The 20,360-nt window shown below is 45.8% G+C and overlaps 1 protein-coding gene across 11 annotated transcripts in view; it reads left to right on the top strand.

Annotated features, from left to right (window-relative positions):
- MAP3K13 (mitogen-activated protein kinase kinase kinase 13) overlaps window positions 1-20,360 on the top strand; it is a 72,249-nt gene that overhangs the window by 42,539 nt on the left and 9,350 nt on the right. For all 11 annotated transcript variants that reach the window (XM_021537182.3, XM_021537184.3, XM_085587645.1 and 8 more), the window contains 9 exons: window positions 4,300-4,874; window positions 11,091-11,274; window positions 11,445-11,636; window positions 12,477-12,635; window positions 15,433-15,591; window positions 16,730-16,838; window positions 17,417-17,526; window positions 18,701-18,817; window positions 19,288-19,425. In XM_021537182.3, the coding sequence (XP_021392857.3) occupies window positions 4,373-4,874; window positions 11,091-11,274; window positions 11,445-11,636; window positions 12,477-12,635; window positions 15,433-15,591; window positions 16,730-16,838; window positions 17,417-17,526; window positions 18,701-18,817; window positions 19,288-19,425 (1,670 nt within the window). In that variant the 5' untranslated portion in view covers window positions 4,300-4,372. The remainder of the gene's footprint in view (window positions 1-4,299; window positions 4,875-11,090; window positions 11,275-11,444; window positions 11,637-12,476; window positions 12,636-15,432; window positions 15,592-16,729; window positions 16,839-17,416; window positions 17,527-18,700; window positions 18,818-19,287; window positions 19,426-20,360) is intronic.

Here is a 20,360-nt window from a genome sequence, read left to right as displayed (position 1 = left end):
AAAGGTCAGAAGTGATAACAAAAGCTCTGGGACTTACCAATTCAGCAGCTCTCAGTTGTTCCTGTGCTGGAGTTGTACAGCAATGGGAGAGGACTGTGCATCAACCTGTTGTAAAAATACCCTGTAGAATCTGAGAGAGAGTTACAAGGGGCAGGAGAACATGATCTCTGTGCTTTATAGACACACTTTTTTGTGATTTTGTTAAATTTTAGAACATTTTTAAGGCTTTGTCACAAGCCACTATTTGAGATTATAAACCCATAAATTCTAGTGTTATCAGTATGGAAATGTGTAGTTACCTTGTTGTGCCCACTGCAGCCAGGAGGAAATCACACTGAGTACCAGGAAAAAGCAAGGAGACTACAAGGCTTGGCTGTAAGTAGTGATTTGGGCAGGAATCTCCTCTGTCCATAGTAGTTCCATGTACCAGCTGGATAATTTCTGCCAGCAGCTTTGTTTCAGCTCCTAAACATGGATCAGACAATTGCTTTTATTCCTGTGACTTGTTGGAAGTGCAAGCAGAGATTATGCTTCACTGGCTAAGATAGACATAGCACTCAAGGAAGCAAACTTAGTGTTACTGGAGACTTAGGCTGTCACAAGACTGAGTGGTGGCCTCTGTGCTTAGACCACCTTTCTAGCACACTGACTTTGGGTTTGGTTTGTGTGCTGTGTCTGATTTGCCACTCAATTTTTAGCATAGGTCTTTAAAGGAGAAACTTCAGTAATAGTTCACTGAAGGCATTGGCTTAAGTTAGCTGCACATTGACCATTAACACTCTTACAAATATTGAACTTGTATAGGCAGCCATGTGCTTTGGTGGCTCTGGGGGAGTGTGAGGACACTTCCTGGATGGCTGTTTTCAGGGACAGGCACAATATCAGGCAAGGTGAGAATGTGCCTTGGTAGCTGATTCACCCACTTGGTGATTCAGGTAAACTTCCACTTTTCTCTAGTTTCAAACTGAATTTTGGGCTGTCTGACATGTTGAGGTGCAGCCTCACTCTTCCAAGAAGAGGAGCATTTCATGCTCTTCTTGTCTGAGGGTGGTGGGATTTTGGCTGGAAAAAATACTTTGCATGGAAATGGAGTAATTTATGAGAAGTTGTGATCATACAAAATTACACCGAGCCTTGAATCTCCTTCCAGACAGAAGAAAAATTTGTTAGTGCAGAGTGCATGAACTCATCAAAACAGTTCAAATTCAAGGGTCTGCTTCAAATCTGTGTGCAGCAGCACTTTGTGAATCTCAGTCTCTTAAATATGCACAGTCCTCCCACACATGGAGCATCCAGCTTTTGACTGGGAGGCTGCTGCAGCAGGAGCATCGCCCAGATAGAAATAGCACAGCCTTGGCCGTGCCTTTCCCTGGAAAAGCTAATGCACATGCAGATCACAGACATGGGATCCCAGGCTGGCCTGAGTTGGAAGGGACTTGAAAAATCATCCAGTTCCACCCCCCTGCCATGGGCAGGAACACTTTTCACAATCCCAGGTGGCTCCAAGCCTTGTCTGGCCTTGGACACTGCTTGTGCGAGGGCCTCCCAACCCTCACAGGGAACAATTTCTTCCTGATATCTAAACTAAACCTGTCCTCCTTCAGCTGAAGGCCATTCCACCTTGTTCTGTCACTACATGCCCTTATGAATACACCCTGAATGATATAATGAAACCTAAAACTTTCAAGAAAATGTTTTTCTTTGTCTTTTATTGGGAAGAGGTCAACATGAAAAACCTCAGCTTTTTGGTACTATGACTGAAAGAATAGAGATGGCATGACAATAAAACTTGGTGAATACTCTTCTTCCCTTGTTTGAAGAGATGGTGAGATCTAAACCAGCATAATTTCATTGGATTAAATCACATTTTGCTAAGACGAGAGTTTGCATGTTGCAGAATTTACTGCAATAGAAGAGAATTAAAAAAAAATCATTTCCTCCAACAAATCAGCACTCATGTGGTGTGGCAGAAACCACCTTCTCCCCCTCCCAGGGTTTCTGCGCCACTTTGCTTCAAGTTGGCTTGACAGGAAGTTGTTTTAAAAGAAGTGCTGTTGTTTCATGCTCTTCAAACAATGAGTTTGCTACACCTCTGAAAATCAGGCTGCTTATGTAAGGGCCTAGATAAGCCTGTATCATGGCAGTTTGAAAATAATTCCATAACTTTTATATGCCTTTTCTTCCCATGAAGCACATAAAGGGGCACGTGAAGTGACAGGACACTGTGCCTAAAGGCTTTTTTTATTTGAAACATCTCGGTGTTGGAGAAGGCAATTTGATCTGGGAAAACAGACCTCATATTCCTGAGTCTGGGGCTTTGTTCTTGGCTGAGCTGTGTAGTGAAAAGCTGTTCATTCCCTGTTAAACCTCCACAATCAAACATTCCAGAGGCAGAAAACTGTAAAAATGTAAAAGCAAAACATTACACTGTAGTAGTGTACTCTTGAGAGTCACATAACAGCAAAGTTATTTTATCCTCCAAGTCTGATTTAATCCTTAATGCACTTCTCAAGGCTTAAATTTGAGGTATTTAGGGATACTGTTACCTCAAATTCTAGCCTTTACATTGGAGTTTCTTGGAGGATACCTGGCTGATATTTTATTTTCATTGATTAATGTTCTGTGTTACAAAAAGCACATTTCTCTGTAGGAACAGAGCATTTTGCTCTTGTTTAAACAATCACTTGTCACTCCCTGACTTTAGGTGATGAGCAGGGGCTGTGCCCAGGAACACTGAGCTGGGCCTGGCCTGGTGTTTTTCTGAAATTCTGTTCAGGTCTGAAGCATCTTCTTATCAATAACAAAATCTGCAATAATAGAACAACTGCTGCTAGTAGTAATTGTACTCTGAAGTCACACTGCAGCTTCCCACGCTGCTGAATTGGTCATTGTAGTGCTGGCTATCAGCAGGTCAGGATAGCCAGCTTCCCATATGGGCCTGATTGAGCTCCTCTACTGGTTTGGGCTGTGCTGCAACCTCTGCCTCACCTGCTGTTTTGCTTTCTTTTAAAGAAGAAATTTTATAACGTAAACAAAGCTTTTATGCAGCCCCATGTGATCAGGCAGGATACAGGAAGATAATCCAGGTTCTTGGCTGTTCCTGTTTGCTGCTGGAGAGGGGCTTTTCATCCTGTGGGCTGAAGGGCTTATCTCCCCTCTCTGCAGTGACCTCATCCTGAGGAGTTATGGCACTGAGCTGTTCCCTTCCCATTGGCTGTGCCCTACCTGGCCACCTCTCTCTCCCTTCCAATGGCTGTTTGCAGAGCCTGGAAATTTGCACCCACTATAACTGATCTTAATTTTTAACAAAGTGCTTTCTGTTAAGGCCGTTTTTTTACCCCACTCTCAGCTTCTTATGGAATTTAAAAACTGGACTTTATTCCATATTGCAGGCTGAATTCACGTAATTACTTGTGGCCCAGTGTTAGAGGTTCTTGTTTGAGAAGGGACTATCCCAAAACTGTTTTTGCAGTGGGCAGCTCTGGCAGTGTGACCCACAGCCATCAACCTGGCTTGGTGAGAAGGTGGCACCACCATGGGGTGTGGAAAAAAGACCTCTCAGTGGAGCATCGAGCAGGAGATGGGGGTGCTTCCTAAAAGGGATCCCAGCTCTTGTTTAATGTGCACTCTCCCAGAAGCTTGTGCAGGGGAGAAGTGGAGAGCAGTGGTGGGAGATCAGCAAGGAGGGTATGCTGTTCTGTGAAACTCAAAGTTTTACTTGCTTATGAGGGTGGCATAGATGTGGATAGAGAATTGAATATATCTTGCTACAATGGACATGGAGGGTCAATCAAAGGTCCAGGATGGTAATAACTAGGTGGGGCTCTGAGGGAGCAGCCACAAAGCATCCCTTGGTGGAATCAAGATACCTGTATCACTGGGCTTTGTTTCTCTAGCACCTTGTCTTGAGGGTTTGCAGAGGGATCCTGAGCTTTTGGGCTGTGCCAGACCCAGGAACAGTGGTGGGACTCATACCACAGCTGAGCTAGGGCCAGCTTCAGTCTGATAATGCTATGGGAACTCTGCAAAGAATCTTTTTTGATTTTGACCTTTAGGCTGTTGTTTAAAATTGTTGCGTTTGTTTCCTGGGCAATTCCTGCAGTATGTTACCGAGAGTATTGCCTGAGTGGAGTTTCTGTTGGAACCATTTATTTGTTTCTTTTAGGGCAGTAATTATTTACCAAGTATCAGCGGCTGTCTGGAAAGTCTAGTTAATTATCAGCTCGCCTCAGTGAAACTGCACGTAATGAAAATACTTCAATAAAAAATTGGAAGTTGTTCTTTTTCCTCTTGTTTCAGGTACTGGGCCCACATGTCACATGTGAGTTGTGTCCTACAAATGCTCTGAGCACCCCCTCGGGCCGTCTCCTTGATGCACACTCACGGCATCATGGCCAGCACTCAGGAGCGCCTGAGCCTGTCTTCCTCTCCCAACTCCATCGGCAAAGCGTTCTGTGAGGACAAAGACTTGGGGAGGCTCCTCGAGGAGCACCCGGCTGCCGGGCACCAGCCGTCCCCTGAGCTGCTGGAGGACGTGCGGGAGCGGGGCTCGCTGCCGGCCGAGCTGCTGGAGGGCGTGAGCAGCCCGGGCACGGCGGCCGTGCTGACCAGCATCAGCGAGGACGCCCGCGACCACTTCGAGAACAGCGTGCTGCAGCTGCGGGAGCAGGACGAGCCCGAGCCGGGGCTCCCGCAGGGCACCCGCAGCCCCGGGGACGGTGACACCGGCGGCGCCGCCGACGATGTGAAGGTGCAGTTCAACCGGACGGGCAGCGGCAGCGGCGGCTTCCTCGAGGGGCTCTTCGGGTGCCTGCGGCCCGTGTGGAACATCATAGGCAAGGCATACTCCACGGACTACAAACTGCAGCAGCAAGGTGAGAGGGAGTCACCTGCACTGCTTTGGGGCGAGGCGAGGCAAGTAAGCCAGGGCTCTTCCCCAGCTCTCCACCTGGCTGGTCTTGTCTTGTCCAGCCCTCTCACGGGTTTCCAGGGATAAATCCTGCACTGTGGAGCCAACAGCCATCGTGTGTGGCAAAGGCAGCTCATGAGGGAGTCAAAACCGACTGCCTGTTCATCCCCATGGTTTGGAGCATTGTGATAAGGCCTGAATCTGAACCGAGCCCGGGGATCAGAAGGAATTGTGTTTAAGTACTTGGTACAATCCCTGTGTAAATTTCTGGAGGTTTTTCGTGCTAGATGGAAAACACTGACATAGGCAATTCCACTTCAGAACCTCGAGGTGAAGACTGTCCCCAGTTGACCACCAAATAGCAGGAATATTGCTTCTCTTTTAAAAAGAGTTTTATGTCTTTTTATTCAGGAGTAATTTTCCTCTTTAAAACACCATTTAGTACTTGTCTTTCCAGAAATATGTTCTTCAATATTTATACCTTTTCCATTCGAATGTGTAAGCGTCAATGTGTAAGTGTATATGAGTATAAATACACATAAAATCTATAGCTTGGGAATAAGTGATGTCCCAGTTGACTGCATATATATCTATATATCTATCTCTATATATATTTTAGGGGATACTGAAAACCAAAGAGCAGAGTATGCTCTGCTATTGGTGTCTGATTTCTCCCCTAGCACAGGGGGAGGGAGGTGGCAGATGGGAAAAGAACAAGCTGTCATTAGAATTAAGGAGCTGAAATGGTTGAGGCTTACAGAAAATGGGAACAGCCTGGCCACTGCAGTATCATGGGGCAAAGCCTCCTTTGAGCATCACTCAGTAGTAATCAAATGGCTTTTTGGCACTGAAAAATTATAAGATATAAGGTCAGAAACCTGCCTGAGAGGTTCAAATCTAAACCCCAGAGGGATGAGGAACAGCTCCTAACATGAGGGAATAAGAGCTGTTAAATAACATGTTGGATGAATTTGCCTTGAAATCAACAGTCAGTTGTTTCCAGTTCATAAGCAAACAAGAAATGCACCTCTACATTCCAGGTGCCTCCTGAGCAGCAGCTCTCTGTACAAGGGTTTGCTTGCTTTGAAATTCTCTGGCACAGCTGGTTCTGTTTTGTTTGCATGTTGTAAATTCAGTGTGTCACATGTGGTCCAGACTATAAATAAAAACAGGGCAGAAAGTTCCCTGGGGAATTAAGGCTGCTGGGGTGACTGCACAAAGGGTGAACAGTTTTGGAAGGACTGTCTGGGTAGGGAGTCTCCCTTGGGAAGGAAAAGGAGGTTCTGAGCAGTTGGATGACATTCAGAGCAGGCATTGGGCATTGTCTGTGTGACAGTGCTTTGGGTTGGATGCTCAGTGCTTGTAAGTGAAGCAAAAAATTTCCGAGGAGAGGCCACAGGTGCAGAGTGGCAGTGGCCACTCCCAGTGTCCCACACCTGTCCCTGCTGCTGTCTCTGAGCCATCCTGTGCTGGTGTGTCCCTGTCACCTCAGAGAGGTGGCTTTGGGAGAGCTGCCTGTGAGACAGAGATCCCATTTCCCATTGAACTGGGCCCGCAGATGCACTGGAGGCCACAGTGCAATCTGTGCTCAGGTGACCCACAGGGGACGCTCGCTTTTGTGTGGAAGTCACCCAACTAAAAGATTGAAGCAGTAACGAATGAAAAGGAGCAGCTGAAAGCAGGGCTGGGGCTGGGGGATGCACACAGAGCTCCTTCCTGTGCACAGGGTGTCTTGCTGTTCTCTGTGTTGGGAGCATGTTCAGAGCCACACATCCAGGGGCACTCTTCTGTTTGCTGCTGGCATCAGGCCCTTCTAAAAGGGCAGAATTGAACTGGCTACAGATGTGGTAAGGCTGAGGATTAATTTGGATCAGCTATATGTAGCCTGTGTGGTTGAGCTGCATTTTCAGTGTCTTCACTGTTACAAAGAGGAATGAAAAGAAGATATGTTTTTTAAATTATTTTTTCTTCTGGGCCTCAGTTGTCTTGTTTTGATGACATCTGTTACCCTGATGGCAGTACTACACTTCTGTTACCCAAGGATAAACCTTTTCAAATGCTTCTGTGCTGAAACTTGAGGATTTTTGTGAGAATATTCATGTTCTCTTTTCCAGATGATCTCATTCTTGCTTCTTGCCACCAGAAAATCATCTTTGTGTGCATTTCATCAGCTACATACAAGCCAGCAGTTCAGTTACTGATGTATGTGATTATTTTTATTTTTATGTCTTTTAGCAAGAGCACAGAGGATGCATGGATTGTGTTTGTGCAAGTGCTGTGTGGCTGAGGAAATGTCTGGGGTTCTTTCAGCAGCAGGGAGAGGATTGTGGTGGCTTTTCATTTCCCTGGGAACTGCTTTACAGCTTTGGGCTGCTGCCATGGATCTGTGTAGGTGATTTTTTCCCCCCTTCTTTATGAGATAGCTACTTAAAGCCTCATCCAGGAGTAATCCTTTGTGTTGGGCTGAATCAACAACAGGGATAGAAGTCCAGTTTGGGTCTGCAGCTGTGTGACCTTCCAGATCTTAAAGAGGGCTTATAAAAAAGAAGGGGAATGACTTTTTCTAAGTAGTGGAATGGAAGTGGAATGACTTGGGGAAGTAGTGATAGGGCAAAGGGGAATGGTTTTAAACTAATAGAAGAGAGATTAAGATTAGATGAGGAAGAAGTCCTTCCCTGTGAGGGTGATGAGGCCCTGGCACAGAGAAGCTGTGTCTGCCCCTGCATCCCTGGAAGTGTCCAAGGCCAGGCTGGATGGCCTGGAGCAACCTGGGATAGTGGAAGGTGTCCCTGCCTGTGGCAGGGGGTGGAAGGGAATGGGCTTTAAGATCTCTTCCAACCCAAACCATTTTATGTTGCCTGCAGGTGCTCTGTAGTAGTTTTTGCTGCTCCCTGGTGTCCCTGCCCACCTGCTTTGGCTGTCCTGCAGGCCCATTCTTTGAGACATGGTGGTGGTGTTGTGGTTACAAGTAGTAAAAGACAAATAGGTTCCATGTCCTTGAGCCCATATTGCCTGTGATGCTTTGGCTTGTGACTTGGTGAAAGAGGGAAAAGATAAGAACAGCTTTTACATGATTCTGCCTTACTTTCTTGTTGAAATTACTGCTTGAGTGTCCTTCCTGACACCAGAATGGTCAACAAGAGGGTGTGCCTGTTCTTCCCTGCAGGACGCAGGCTGGGCAGAGCATTGATCAGCTGGGAGCTGCCACAGGCTCTATGCTGGTTGACCAGGTAATGTCAATCACTGCTTGGTGAGGAGTCAGTCATTCCTGTGGGGAATGTTTGCTTTTGTATTGTTCAGTGCCGGCTGATTATCTGAGATATAGGTACTTGGGGTTTGACCCATAAAATCCCTTTTCCAGGTGTTTACCCTGATTTCTAAAGGCTGTTGGTGAATGCTTTCAGGGACACACACTCAATTCTTTAATTTGCATCTACCAGTTATTTAATTGGGATTGAGGGGACTCCAACACTTTAAAGCAAGACTTGTTTGTGTTTCCTAGAGACTTATTAGACTTCCCAACCATTTTCTTTGGATTAAGCAGTTGTCTCCAGTAGCTTTCACCTTCCCTTTCACGAGTTGTGTGTTTACCATCATTGTGAGGGTTTTGGTGTCTACCTGGAGAGCAAGGTGCCTGTCAGAGGGTGCTTGTGTTGAGGGGGTCTGTGTAAACCAGAGATGCTTCTTGTCACAGTGCCAGTGCTGGAGAGCAGCCAGTGCTGGGAAAAGCTTCCTCCAAATAGATTGATTCAATAGCTCGGGCTGCTCCTGCATTTCTTCCCCATGGGAAATAGATTCTCATCATCCTATTCAAATGGTTCTTAATCACCTCAGAAACACAAGTTCTTGCGCAATTCCTGTTGCTATTACACCTTAATTTATTTAGGGGACGTATCCCAGTGGTTTCTTAAGGCCCAGAAAAGTCTGACTACTGCACTGTATGTTACCTATGGTTTGGCTCTTTGTTCTTCTTGATATTCCCCAAGATGTGGGATATTTCACTGTCATTATACTGAAATTCTTTCCTGAATTGTGCCCCTGACAATCAGGATTCAAATGGGATATGGGAGAGCATCTGTGTTCTGAAATAAACACAAGAGGACTTTGCAGAAAGAACCACATGAACTTTTGCTTACTTTGTTTACAGCCTCTCTCAGCCTCTGCCATTGCAGAGGGGGAAGGTAATATTACCTGATAGGGAATACTGAGAGCAAACTAGGGTTCCAAGGTGATGCAGTTATCCGTTACTGCTCACAAACTGTAGATGCTTCATGGCAATGAATGTCAGTGTTGTGTACAGGAAAGACAGATTTCCCACAGTTAAGGATGGAAAGAGACTTTGGACAATGGGGAATGGCTTCCCACTGCCAGAGAGCAGGGATAGATGGGATACTTGGGAGAAATTCTTCCCTGTGAGGGTGGTGAGGCCTTTGGCACAGGGTGCCCAGAGCAGCTGTGGCTGCCCCTGGATCCCTGGGAGTGTCTGAGGCCAGGTTGGACAGGGCTTGGAAGCAACCTGGGATAGTGGAAGGTGTCCCTGCCCATGGCAAGGGGGTGGGACTGGATGGGGTTTTAGATCCCTTCCCCCCCAGTCCATTCCATGATTCTATGAAAGAAACAGCTATTTCAGTACAACAGAATAGTTTTGATGTTGCCCATATAAAAATTCTGTTCATCAACATGCACAAGAATCATCGCTATTTGCCACCTCCTTTCTGAAGTGATGCATGTGCAATTAAATAGAAATACAGATCTTCTTGATTTAATTTTGAATGAATGAATTTTATTAATTATCTAATTATTTTCTTTATTTAAAGTCTTTTAGTGTTTAAATGTCCAAAGATTTAAATGCCAGTTTATGTTCAGAGCTGCGAGCGGATCCATGAGTATGGAAAATAGCCTTATGTCTGGAAAGGAACATGTGCTGGGGGTTGAACTTTGCCCTGCCAAGGGGGAGGGAATTTCTGCTGTGGATGAGCAATGTTTTTGTTTTTAGTTCAGTGAGCAGGAGGAGTGCTGGGGTCTGGCTCTGAGGGAGAGCTGCTTTTCCATGGCCGTGCCTGGGGAGCGCTTGCTCAAAAGGAGACAGCAGCCTCTGCCCGCCTGTGGCAGGAATGATCCCGGGGAAAGCCTTGAACTGGGATGAGCCACAGACAATTAAGATACACAAGCTCTCCTTCAGTGATAACAGTATCTAGAATGGACACTTTGGCATAGTCCCAGATGCAGCCCTGGAAACGTCCCAAAGGCTAAGAGTCTGGAGGAGACAAGGACACACCTTTGTACTCATCTGAAACAGAGATCTGTACAGGTGTGACTTCCTTTTATTTCAGAAATCAGTGGTTACTTGTTCGGTTTGCTACTAAATAATTTATTCTCCAAATGTAGATCTTTATTGAATTACAGTAAATAAACAGTTGCCTGCCTTTTATCCTGCTGTTTATGAGATTTAAGGTAATTTCAAGGTGACTGACAGGGAACAGGGCTTTCTGTTCTGATGGGTGCAGCTCTCTTGAAGTTTATACAGTGTCACTGGACCTCTCCAACATTATCCCTACAAATGTGTGTGGGTACTGAAGAAGAGGAATTGCTTAAGGTTGCCTGTTTGACATTGATATACATGATGTTGATGTGGGAAGGACCTATTTCTGTGCCTGCTGCTGGTGGTTGATGTGCTTTGTGTTGGCTGTCTTGGTTGCTGCTCTGTGTTTTACAGCCTGTGACCTCTGACTTTTATTTCAGTGAGTGAAAAGACCCTCAATATTTTTATATCACTTGTGAACGTTAAATGTTTTTTTCTGATCTCTGCTTTTCAATGGAGTCACTCACTTTGGTCAGTGTTGGGGTGGAGGATCTCCTTCCAAAAGTGCCATTCCAGGCTGCCTAGTATGGCAAATTGCTGCCTGCCAAGCTGGAGTGTCTCACACAAGTGGTTAACAGGGTGATAAAAAAACAGCCAGAAGGATGGGAATGAGCAGGCTGGAGGTGGCTGGGAGAGCTGAAAGGGTTGTTGGGGCTGAGCGCATGTGGGCTGTGCCTCAGCTGTGCCAGAAGATGTCACCTACTCCCTCCAGAAGAGCCCAGCCTGTGGTGCAGCAGGTGGCAAGTGCTGCCCTGGTGAGCTCTGGCAGTATTCACAGCCTTGACCTTTTCTGTTATCCTGTTTTTCCCCTGTGCCCAGACACGTGGGAGGTGCCGTTCGAGGAGATCTCGGAGCTGCAGTGGCTGGGCAGCGGGGCACAGGGCGCTGTCTTCCTGGGCAAGTTCCGGGCAGAGGAGGTGGCCATCAAGAAAGTGAGGGATCAGAACGAGACAGACATCAAGCATCTGCGGAAGCTCAAGCATCCCAACATTATCGCCTTCAAGTAGGTTGTGACTCTTGTCAGGAGCTTTGTCCAGGCAAGAGCCGTTCGCTCAAGTTCTCTAGGAAGGTTTTTACAATCCAGGAGCTAAGCTGTGTCTAGGACAAAGTGGTGGTCACCCTTGCTGTCCAGTTGTCTGTCTGCCGCTACTCACTATGTGTTCTCTTTGACAGGGGAGTTTGTACCCAGGCCCCGTGCTACTGCATCATCATGGAATACTGTGCCCACGGGCAGCTCTATGAGGTCCTGCGGGCTGGCAGGAAGGTCACCCCGCGCCTGCTGGTGGACTGGTCCACGGGGATTGCCAGTGGCATGAACTACCTGCACCTCCACAAAATCATCCATCGAGACCTCAAGTCACCAAAGTGAGTCTCAGCTGCTTAAACATCCCTTAGTTTGGGTTCCTCAAGACCACCAAAATTAAACATCCCCCAGTTGTGGTTCTTCAGGTCATTAAAGTGAGTCTCAGATGCTTAAACATCCTCAGTTTGGGCTATTTTTTCCTTTTCTTGAGAAATAGTTTAAAGTTTGGTCAAATGGCTCTACTGTTTTTTCCCCGATCTTGACTCAAATCTAGTGAGAGTGAAACTATTGCAACTTGTTGGCACTTAACAATAGTGAAAATTTTACTGGTATCTTCCATGATAAAAAGCTGTCAGGAAATATTTAATGATCTGATGATATCTGGTCTTCATGGAAAGTGGGATATTCTGTTGCTTTCTTCCTTTTTATTTTTCCTCCTTATTTTCCTGTTATTTCCCTGGTTTTCTGGAATGTGTCTTCCTCATTTCTCTGTTGGTTTCTGACTAAAATGTTCTGGCTTCTTTATATTCTTATTCCCTAGATGTTTATTACTTCTTTAGTCTGTGATAGTGCATTAAGCTAATGCTTTTAGATGATTTACGGCACAGTTTAAGGTAAAGCTTTGCCTCTGGATCCTCAGTTACTTGTTAATTTGCAGTTTTATTGAGATTGATTTTTGACTTGTACCATTAAGAAATGCATTTAAGGTACAAAACACAACCACCCAAAAGAGAGCTTTTACTGGGGAAAATACAAGATCTTTCTTTTGTACTGCACTTGTGAGCAGTGTGGCCTCATTGACAGGTTGTATTGATTAATAAGGGATTTACTTCAGTTGTCTGTCTGTTGTGGTGCAAGAAAAATCACAAAATAGTGATGACTGCTTTTTTTCCCTTCTCCAGTGTTTTGGTTACACACACAGATGCAGTAAAGATTTCAGACTTCGGTACATCTAAAGAGCTCAGTGATAAAAGTACCAAAATGTCCTTTGCGGGAACAGTGGCGTGGATGGCCCCGGAGGTGATACGGAATGAGCCCGTCTCTGAGAAGGTGGACATCTGGTGAGTGGTGTTCACGGTCAAGTACCTTCACCTTCTGTTCAGTCCCGTGGTTTCCCAGCACTTCCCATGTCCTTTCCTCATCCTGTGCCTGAGCATGGTTTGTTTTGTAGCAGGCTGTTCCTTTCTCCTTCTGCCTGGTGCCCTGAATTTTGGTGGGCTCTGATGGAAAGGGAAGTGACACAGGTGTGCTGGCTGGGTGCTGACCTGCAGGTTCCAGCTTAGGCTCAGTGTAGTCTTTGTCTTGCAGGAAGCAAATGCAGAAATTCCTCCCTGTGTCGTTAGCCAGCCCAGAGCTTTCTCCCAGTGCTGTGCTCAGGGCCCTCTTGGCAGCCTCCACAGCCAGGGTGGTTTTTCCTTCTCTTCTGCCCCTCTTCAGGGCCACACTGGAGCTGTGGGGAGGCCCCTGCTCTCCTCACCCCCTGTGCTTCCTGCACACCAGGGTGGATGTTGTATGAGCAACTACAGGATTACAGTCCAGTGAATCCAGTCCTGGATCCAAGAGGGATGAAACCAGGATAGGTTGTAAGAGTTTTGGAACCTGTTTCCATTGATGTGGACCATGCTCTGTCCAAAGAACACAAGGAATTCTTCAGTCTCTGTGCTATTAAAAAGGCTTGAGAGGGCTCGGCCTTGGAGTTCCTTTGGGAAGCCTCTCCACAGGTTTCAGAGCCCTCAAGGGAACTGCAGCTCTGTTTCTGCCTCATTATTTCTGCATATTAAATGTCAGCAGCCAGGACAAATGCCCTTCTCCCTGCTTTACAGCCAGGAGGGATTTTGCTTCCTGTGGTTTTTCAGCTTCAGATGCTGTCCCTTCCCTGGCAGGGCAGGGAGCTGCTGGACAAAGCTGTAGGTGGTCCAGGGTGCAGTGGAATCAGGAGCTGCTGCTGGAGTTCTAGCTCGGGCCTGGGCTTGACCTGAAGGGCAAGATTTCCTGCAGAGAAGGTGATGTTGCCTGTGGCGTGCAGCTGCTTTTGTGCCCACAGTGTCCACAGTGTTTATTTTGGATGTCAGGTCACAGCACAGCCAGCTCCCCTGGCAGAAACACTTGGGTTGTTCTGGAAAGAAAATACACCCAGCATTTGCCTGTTGAACCCCTCCCTGTGAATCACGGGATTGTGAGGACAAGCGGTGCTGGATCTCCACCCTCAGCTTTCTGTCCTTTAGAGGGGTTTATGTTCAGGAATATTTCACTGAACATCCTGTGCAGTAAAACCTTTGCTCCTTCCCTCAATGACATGGAGATGTTGCTCTTTGGTGCCAGTTCCTCTGGAGTTCGCAAAAGTGGTGGTTGCTCAGACTCTCCCTTGCCATCCATTCCTCCCTCAAGATGAATAAAAATGATGTTCATGAATGCTGCCAACAAATGAGAACAGTTCCTGAGCTGCTTACATGTCTGCTCTCTCTCATCTCTAACAGCATGCAGAAAAATAAATCTATAATCTTATCAGGACTCTTGGAAATCCTTTGTCAGTTCTTAGTCATAACAAATACGAAGCCAGATGAGCTTTCCCTGATAGTTTGTCCAACCTCCCAGATCCCTGCTTTCCTGCAGCCCACAAAAAGGGATTTTGAGGCGAGAAATATTCAAATTCTGCTTGTTTGTTGGTTTTTTAATACATGATTTGAAGCCAATGGGCTTTGAAAGTGCAGTGTTTTTCACATGAAGTTGTTTCCTGGCTGATGGTTGTTCAGACCTGGTAGTTTGTCCCTTAGAAGTTCTTCTGTACTTAATAAAAGCACTGGATAGTGATACAAGCCAGAAACATCCTTCTCACCTTTCACCTGGCTATGGTCTCCAGCTTGGCAGGGTTGGTGTCCCACAGAGGAATGGGACATAGAGTGAGGTGGCACGTCTGGCTTGAAATCGGGATGGTTGTGCCTCACCTGTATCACAGCCCACTTGTTGATGTGCAGTAACAGTGGTGGTGGTTCTCAGCAGCATTTTGTTTATCTCTGTATTGACTGGTTTGGTGTCTCTTTGGTGTTTCATCGGGTGATGAGTGTATACAAAACAGATGTTTGTTGTTGAAAATGAAGGTTTTGGTTCTTTCTGGTAACCTTATTAACAAAGAGAAGCAAAGTGAATTTTCTTACCTACATCTTTCAGTTCTTGTAGGAGGTTCTTTCTCTGACTGAGTTCTCTTAATTAATTTTGTTTTTGCTTTATCCTTCCTTTCTTCAGAACAAAAGGAGTATCAGATGAGAACTCATGTGCTTTTGGTACTGACAGTTATGCAAGTAGCATTTGTTTCCTAATTTCTGTGTTGCAGTAGTTTTAGTGCTCAGTCTTAAACCTTGAAACTCTTACCTGGGACTACAGGTAACAGCAGAGGGAGCCTTTCGTTAGGGAAAAGAAGAGAAAACCAGTTAAATGAAATGTAAAAAAAACCCACAAAACCTTAGTTGTGTTGTCTCTGTAAGACACTTGTCAGTCTGTGCAGTAGTCAATCATCTGTTCTTACCAGCAAGAACAGTTCAAAGTCTATCTGAGAGTAGGCTTTGGAGTCTTTTTATTTAACAGGAGCAAGACAGTCAGTACAGAAAATATGCTTTCAGGATCTTTAAAATCTCACAAAGAAGCAGGAAAGGGTGGGTAGAAACCGGTGTGGTTTTGTGCTCAACCGTGTGCTGGATTTACCTGGTGTGCTAAAACTCACTGTTGCACCTACTTGCAGTTTTGGACCAGAGATCCCTATTTCCCTGTTTTGCCCAAAAACCTGTTTTTTTTCAAGCTCCAGATGTTTCTGTTAACAGCTTCTGTGTGAACTCTATGTATCCTGGTTTATTTCTTCATCAGGTCATTTGGGGTGGTTTTGTGGGAGCTGCTCACGGGAGAGATTCCCTACAAGGACGTGGACTCTTCGGCCATCATTTGGGGAGTGGGCAGTAACAGCCTCCACCTTCCTGTCCCTTCCACCTGCCCAGATGGCTTCAAAATCCTCATGAAGCAAACCTGGTAAGAACCTGAACCCCACAGAGCACAGACCTAGGGCTGGCTCCCAGCAAAATCTGTGAAAGTCAGGGTGGGAGTAGGGAGCCCAGAGCAGAGGGCTCTGAGATACTCTCACACTTGTCCTGAGAACAGTAAGTTTTAACATTTTGGATTCTGCTTCCTTGTGGCAGCAGGCCTGGATGCCAGGACATTTTCAGGAGCCTTCACAGACGGTGTTGCTTTGCTGTAGCAAAGTAGAGGATAAGAAGTGGCTCTGCGGGAGACAAAAGGAGATGGAAGGAAAGTAGGCGTAAAATTCCTTGAAGCTACATCCAGAATGAAGGGAACTGATTTTTTCATTTGGAAAACACCTTGTTTTCCAAAAAGGGGAAAGCCAGAGCAACGGTCTTTTGGACTGGACAAAGAGAAATATAAGTTTTCTGTCTGGAACACAGATTTTCCAGCTTCAGATATGGAAAATGCTTTCAGTTTCCTCCATGTACCAGATTAGAGTTGAAATTCTTTTTCTTGGGTTCCACATTGATGCTTTGTCTTTGTAATTACATTTTGACACAGTGTAAAGGGTCTTCCAGCATTTTCCCACTCCATGGTTTTACTAGCCATCCTCCTCGTGGCACAAAGGGGACAACAGGCCAGAGCAAGTGTGGACCTCTCCCAATGGCTGTTTACCCTGAGCTGCTGCAGCTGGGCTGTGGCAGCTTGAGCAGCTCGGTAAAACACAGTACCTACAAACACTTGTATCCCCACCTAGTGGAAGGAGGTGGTTGGTAGGGGAGAGGAGGCTCAAGAAGCTACTATTGCCCTGTGCAAGGTGGATTCAGTCCTGAAACTCAAGTGCTGGTGCTTTTTCTCAAAAATCAAAATGTTTTTATACTTTTCTGTGATCTTTCACTCTGTAGTCTCATTTTCTGGTCTTAAACATTTTGCACTTCTTTTGTTTCTTCATAATGGGTCATCACAAACCACTTCTAGCACAATTAAATTGTATTCAGCAAAAGAGACAACCAGAAAAGCTCCTTTGTTCTAACCTGTCAGCTGCTCGGTTCAGAGAATAGGATCTAGTGAGACCCTTTGAGAAGGGCAGGAGAGGCTGGCAGTGCCCATCCCTCACCTCACCCTTGCTGTTTCTGTTTCGTTTCAGGCAGAGCAAGCCCCGGAACCGTCCGTCCTTCCGGCAGACACTGATGCACCTGGACATTGCCTCTGCTGATGTGCTGGCTACTCCTCAGGAAACCTACTTCAAATCCCAGGTAACTGGGGAAAGGCTGTAGCCTCGGAGTACTGGAATTAGCTCCAAGGATCTGATTTTGGAAGGTGGACTGAGTAGAGAAAGTCTGGATCCATGATTTCAGTTTGATTCTTGGGGAAGAGCAACCTGATGGGTGTTTGAAAATCTTTTACCCAAACTTTCCCAAACTGAGACTTCTGCAGGAACCAGGACTTCAAGGGGAAGATAGAGTATTACTCTACAGAGGTATCATCATGGGGCTTTCAAAATCACAAACCTTTCTACTTACTTTCACTGCCAAAAGTAAAGAAAATGTTCTCTTAGGATAAAAAGAACTCTAGGAATTTAAAAAATATTTCTTAGAAAATGCAGATATGTTGTAAATTCTCTGAAGCACAAAATTGTAAATACCATTTGAAAATGCTGGCACTAACTGTGCTGCAGTGTTGTTACCCAAAATAATTCAGCTAACAAAAATACATTCTCAACCCAAAGCTGTAATTTTCTGCAGACACAAACAACATCGCCCAAGAGTTTTTCTGTGGTTCACCTACAGATCCCAATTCTTTGTAAATAGCTAAAAGTAAATTGCTTTTCTAGGCTGAATGGAGAGAAGAAGTGAAGAAACATTTTGAGAAAATTAAAAGTGAAGGAACTTGTATCCACCGGCTGGATGAAGAATTGATTCGCCGTCGGAGAGAAGAGCTGAGGTCTGTTCACACTCTTTTGTGTTTACTGTTTGCATTTCCCATCCAGTCTTCCCTTCCAAGCTAAATGAGCCCTCAGCTTGTCCTCACAGGGCCTTCTGCTCCAGCCCCTGACTCTTTTTATTCTGCTCTTGTATTGAGGTTCCCAAAACAGGACCCAGTATTCCTGGTGGTAAAAATTTGGGCAGCCTAAATTCCTTGTGAACACAGAAACCAAAATTCCCATGGGCATGACCTAGGCCATGAGCACTGCTCAGCTGATGGAAACTGGAGAGAAGCAGTGGGAGCTCTCACTGTTCTTGGGCAGTCTCAACAGTTTGCTTCAGAGAAGGTGGCAAAGGCTTGTGTGTTCCCTAGTGAATATTTCTACCTGAGAATTGGTGTTTGTGATAACAGCACTGAAGCAGAGACATCCATCTCAGTGGGAAATCCATCCTGAGGTTGGCTGTGAGCTTTCTCTGCTGTGGGTTAGTTTTTCTTTCTTTGGATTAGTTATTACAGAGAAGTGAACGTACTTCATATAAACAGCCCACTGAAATGCTTTTTGATTATACCAACTTAAAAATGAAAGCAGAAGGTTTATTTAAAGAAGGGAAAATATTTCCTTCTGTGATACAAATTTGCAAATACAGCAGACAGAGAAACATAAAACACGTAAGAAGCAGTTCTGCATCAAACCTGAGGAGCCAAAGGGGCTCTTGGCCAGGCAGTTTGATGCAATGGTTGTTCAGTGTTCCCTGTCCCCAGGGAGCTTTGGGTGGCCACGTATTTCAGCTGTACTGGAGCTGTGGGGACACCCTGCTGTTAATGAAACACAGACACATGACTTCTTTCCTGTTTTGTAGAGGCTGGTTTAGCCCCCTCTCTATGCAAAAGGCTGATCAGGGCTTGGCCAGAGGGCTTCTAGGTGTGTGTGAGGCATTTGCAGCTCTTCTGGGGAGAAATGTTGCCACACTTTCACGGCTGTTAAACACTTTCTAAACCATATCATGATTTATTGCTGTATCAGGCTCTTAATCAGTCATCATTCACTGTTAGCTCTATCTGGGATTCAGTGCAGTACAGCTGGAAAATTTGACTTTTAAAAGGCCTTTTCCTAAAGCACCTGTACTTTTCCTCATTCTCTTCTCTTGGTCCATGGAAGTCAGGCTGGAATAAAGCTTTTTCTGCCTTTTAGGCATGCATTAGATATCCGTGAGCACTACGAGAAGAAGCTGGAGCGAGCCAACAACCTGTACATGGAGCTCAGTGCTATCATGCTGCAGCTGGAGGTGCGGGAGAAGGAGCTCATCAAGTACGTGTCTGGGGATGGTGAGGTGCACGTGGCAGTCTGCACACAGCAGAGCACAAACAGCACTTCATTTCTAAACTGGGGAGGGGCACATGTAGATTTAGTGTCCCCTGACAAACCACAAAAGTTAGGGAGTTGCTGGTGACCAGGGAGAGGTCCCTTTGGAGTGAATTCCTGCAGACCACTGTCAGTTGTTACTGACTTGGAGAAAGTCACCTTCCCATTCGGTGCTGGCATCCTTTGGCCCATGCATGAAGGGAACGGCAGTGCTGCTCCTGGACTGTGGGCCAGGGCCTTGTGCCTTCTGCATGGTGCCTGCAGAAGGAGTTTAGAAGTGTCTGTGTCCTTTCTCAGCAGAGCAGTTGGGCATGCAGTGTGTTCCCTGCAGAGCCAATTCCTGTCCAGTGGGAGCAGCAGGTGGAGAGAGGGACAACTGATGTGATTTTCTTTTTTTTATTTCCCTGATGTTTCAGGAGGGAACAAGCAGTGGAAAAGAAATACCCTGGGACTTATAAACGCCACCCAGTCAGACCAATCATCCACCCCAATACAGTGGAGAAGTTGATGAAGAGGAAAGGAGTCTCCCATAAACCAGGCAGCCAGACCAAACGGTGAGAACAAGAGAACAACCCAGTCCTGTGCCACAGCCAGTAGAAAATCCCCACTGGGTAGTTCCTTCCCTTGGAGTCTGATGAAATGCAGGGTGGGACAAAGGGGTTTCACACTTGAGACTTGTCTGATCCTCAGAACCATAATTGTTTAATTATCTTAAGGTGAAAGGGATGAATCCTGCCATCCCTGCCACCTGGGCAGCTCTCTGGAACTGCAGAGTCCCAGGATGTGTTGGTTGAATGAATGAATTGTTGGTCCATGTGATTTTTGAGCAGAAGGTGGTGCTTGGACAGGAGGTATTTCTTGAGTTTTCTCAAATTCCTAACTGTCCAAGATCATCCTTGACTTGGATGGGAATAAGCAGGGCAAGGGATTGTGGAAATCAGGCAGGCCTTAGGAAGGATGGATTAATTGTTGAGGAATTAATTTGGGATTTGAGATTTGGGAATTCATGCTGTCCTTTCAGTTATTTCTCTTCTGCATGACTTTTAGATAGGGAGATTTTTTTTTTTCCTAGAAGAGTTGTCTTAGTCTTTATTTTTTTGAGGATTTCCAGGAGTTAGTCCTGATTACAAGTGAATAATCACTTCTGAATTAATATCCCCACATGGCTCTTAGATAAGCAGCCTGATCACCACCACGGCACATGCACAGAGTCAGAGCCATGCTCTACCCCAAGGTCCTTGAGAGGGAGCTATTTTGGGAGAGAACATCAAAATAAGAGCGGAAAAGGAAAGTGCGTGACAGCTATTGAAAAAAACAGCAAGACAGGAGTGTAGAGCAGGATGGGCAGAATAGAAAGGACATTGAGTGGAGAGAATCACAGGGATCAAAATGCAGGAGTCAAGCAGCTGAAGGGGAAAGCAGCCTGTAGATTTTAGGAAGCAGAGAGTGCTTTTGGCTCTAGCTGCCTCTTCATCCTGGCTCTGGGCCA

The sequence above is a fragment of the Lonchura striata genome, chromosome 9 (genome assembly GCF_050655825.1).
Source record: "Lonchura striata isolate lonStrDom1 chromosome 9, ASM5065582v1, whole genome shotgun sequence".
NCBI lineage: Eukaryota > Metazoa > Chordata > Aves > Passeriformes > Estrildidae > Lonchura > Lonchura striata.
This window is presented reverse-complemented; position numbering and strand designations above follow the sequence as displayed.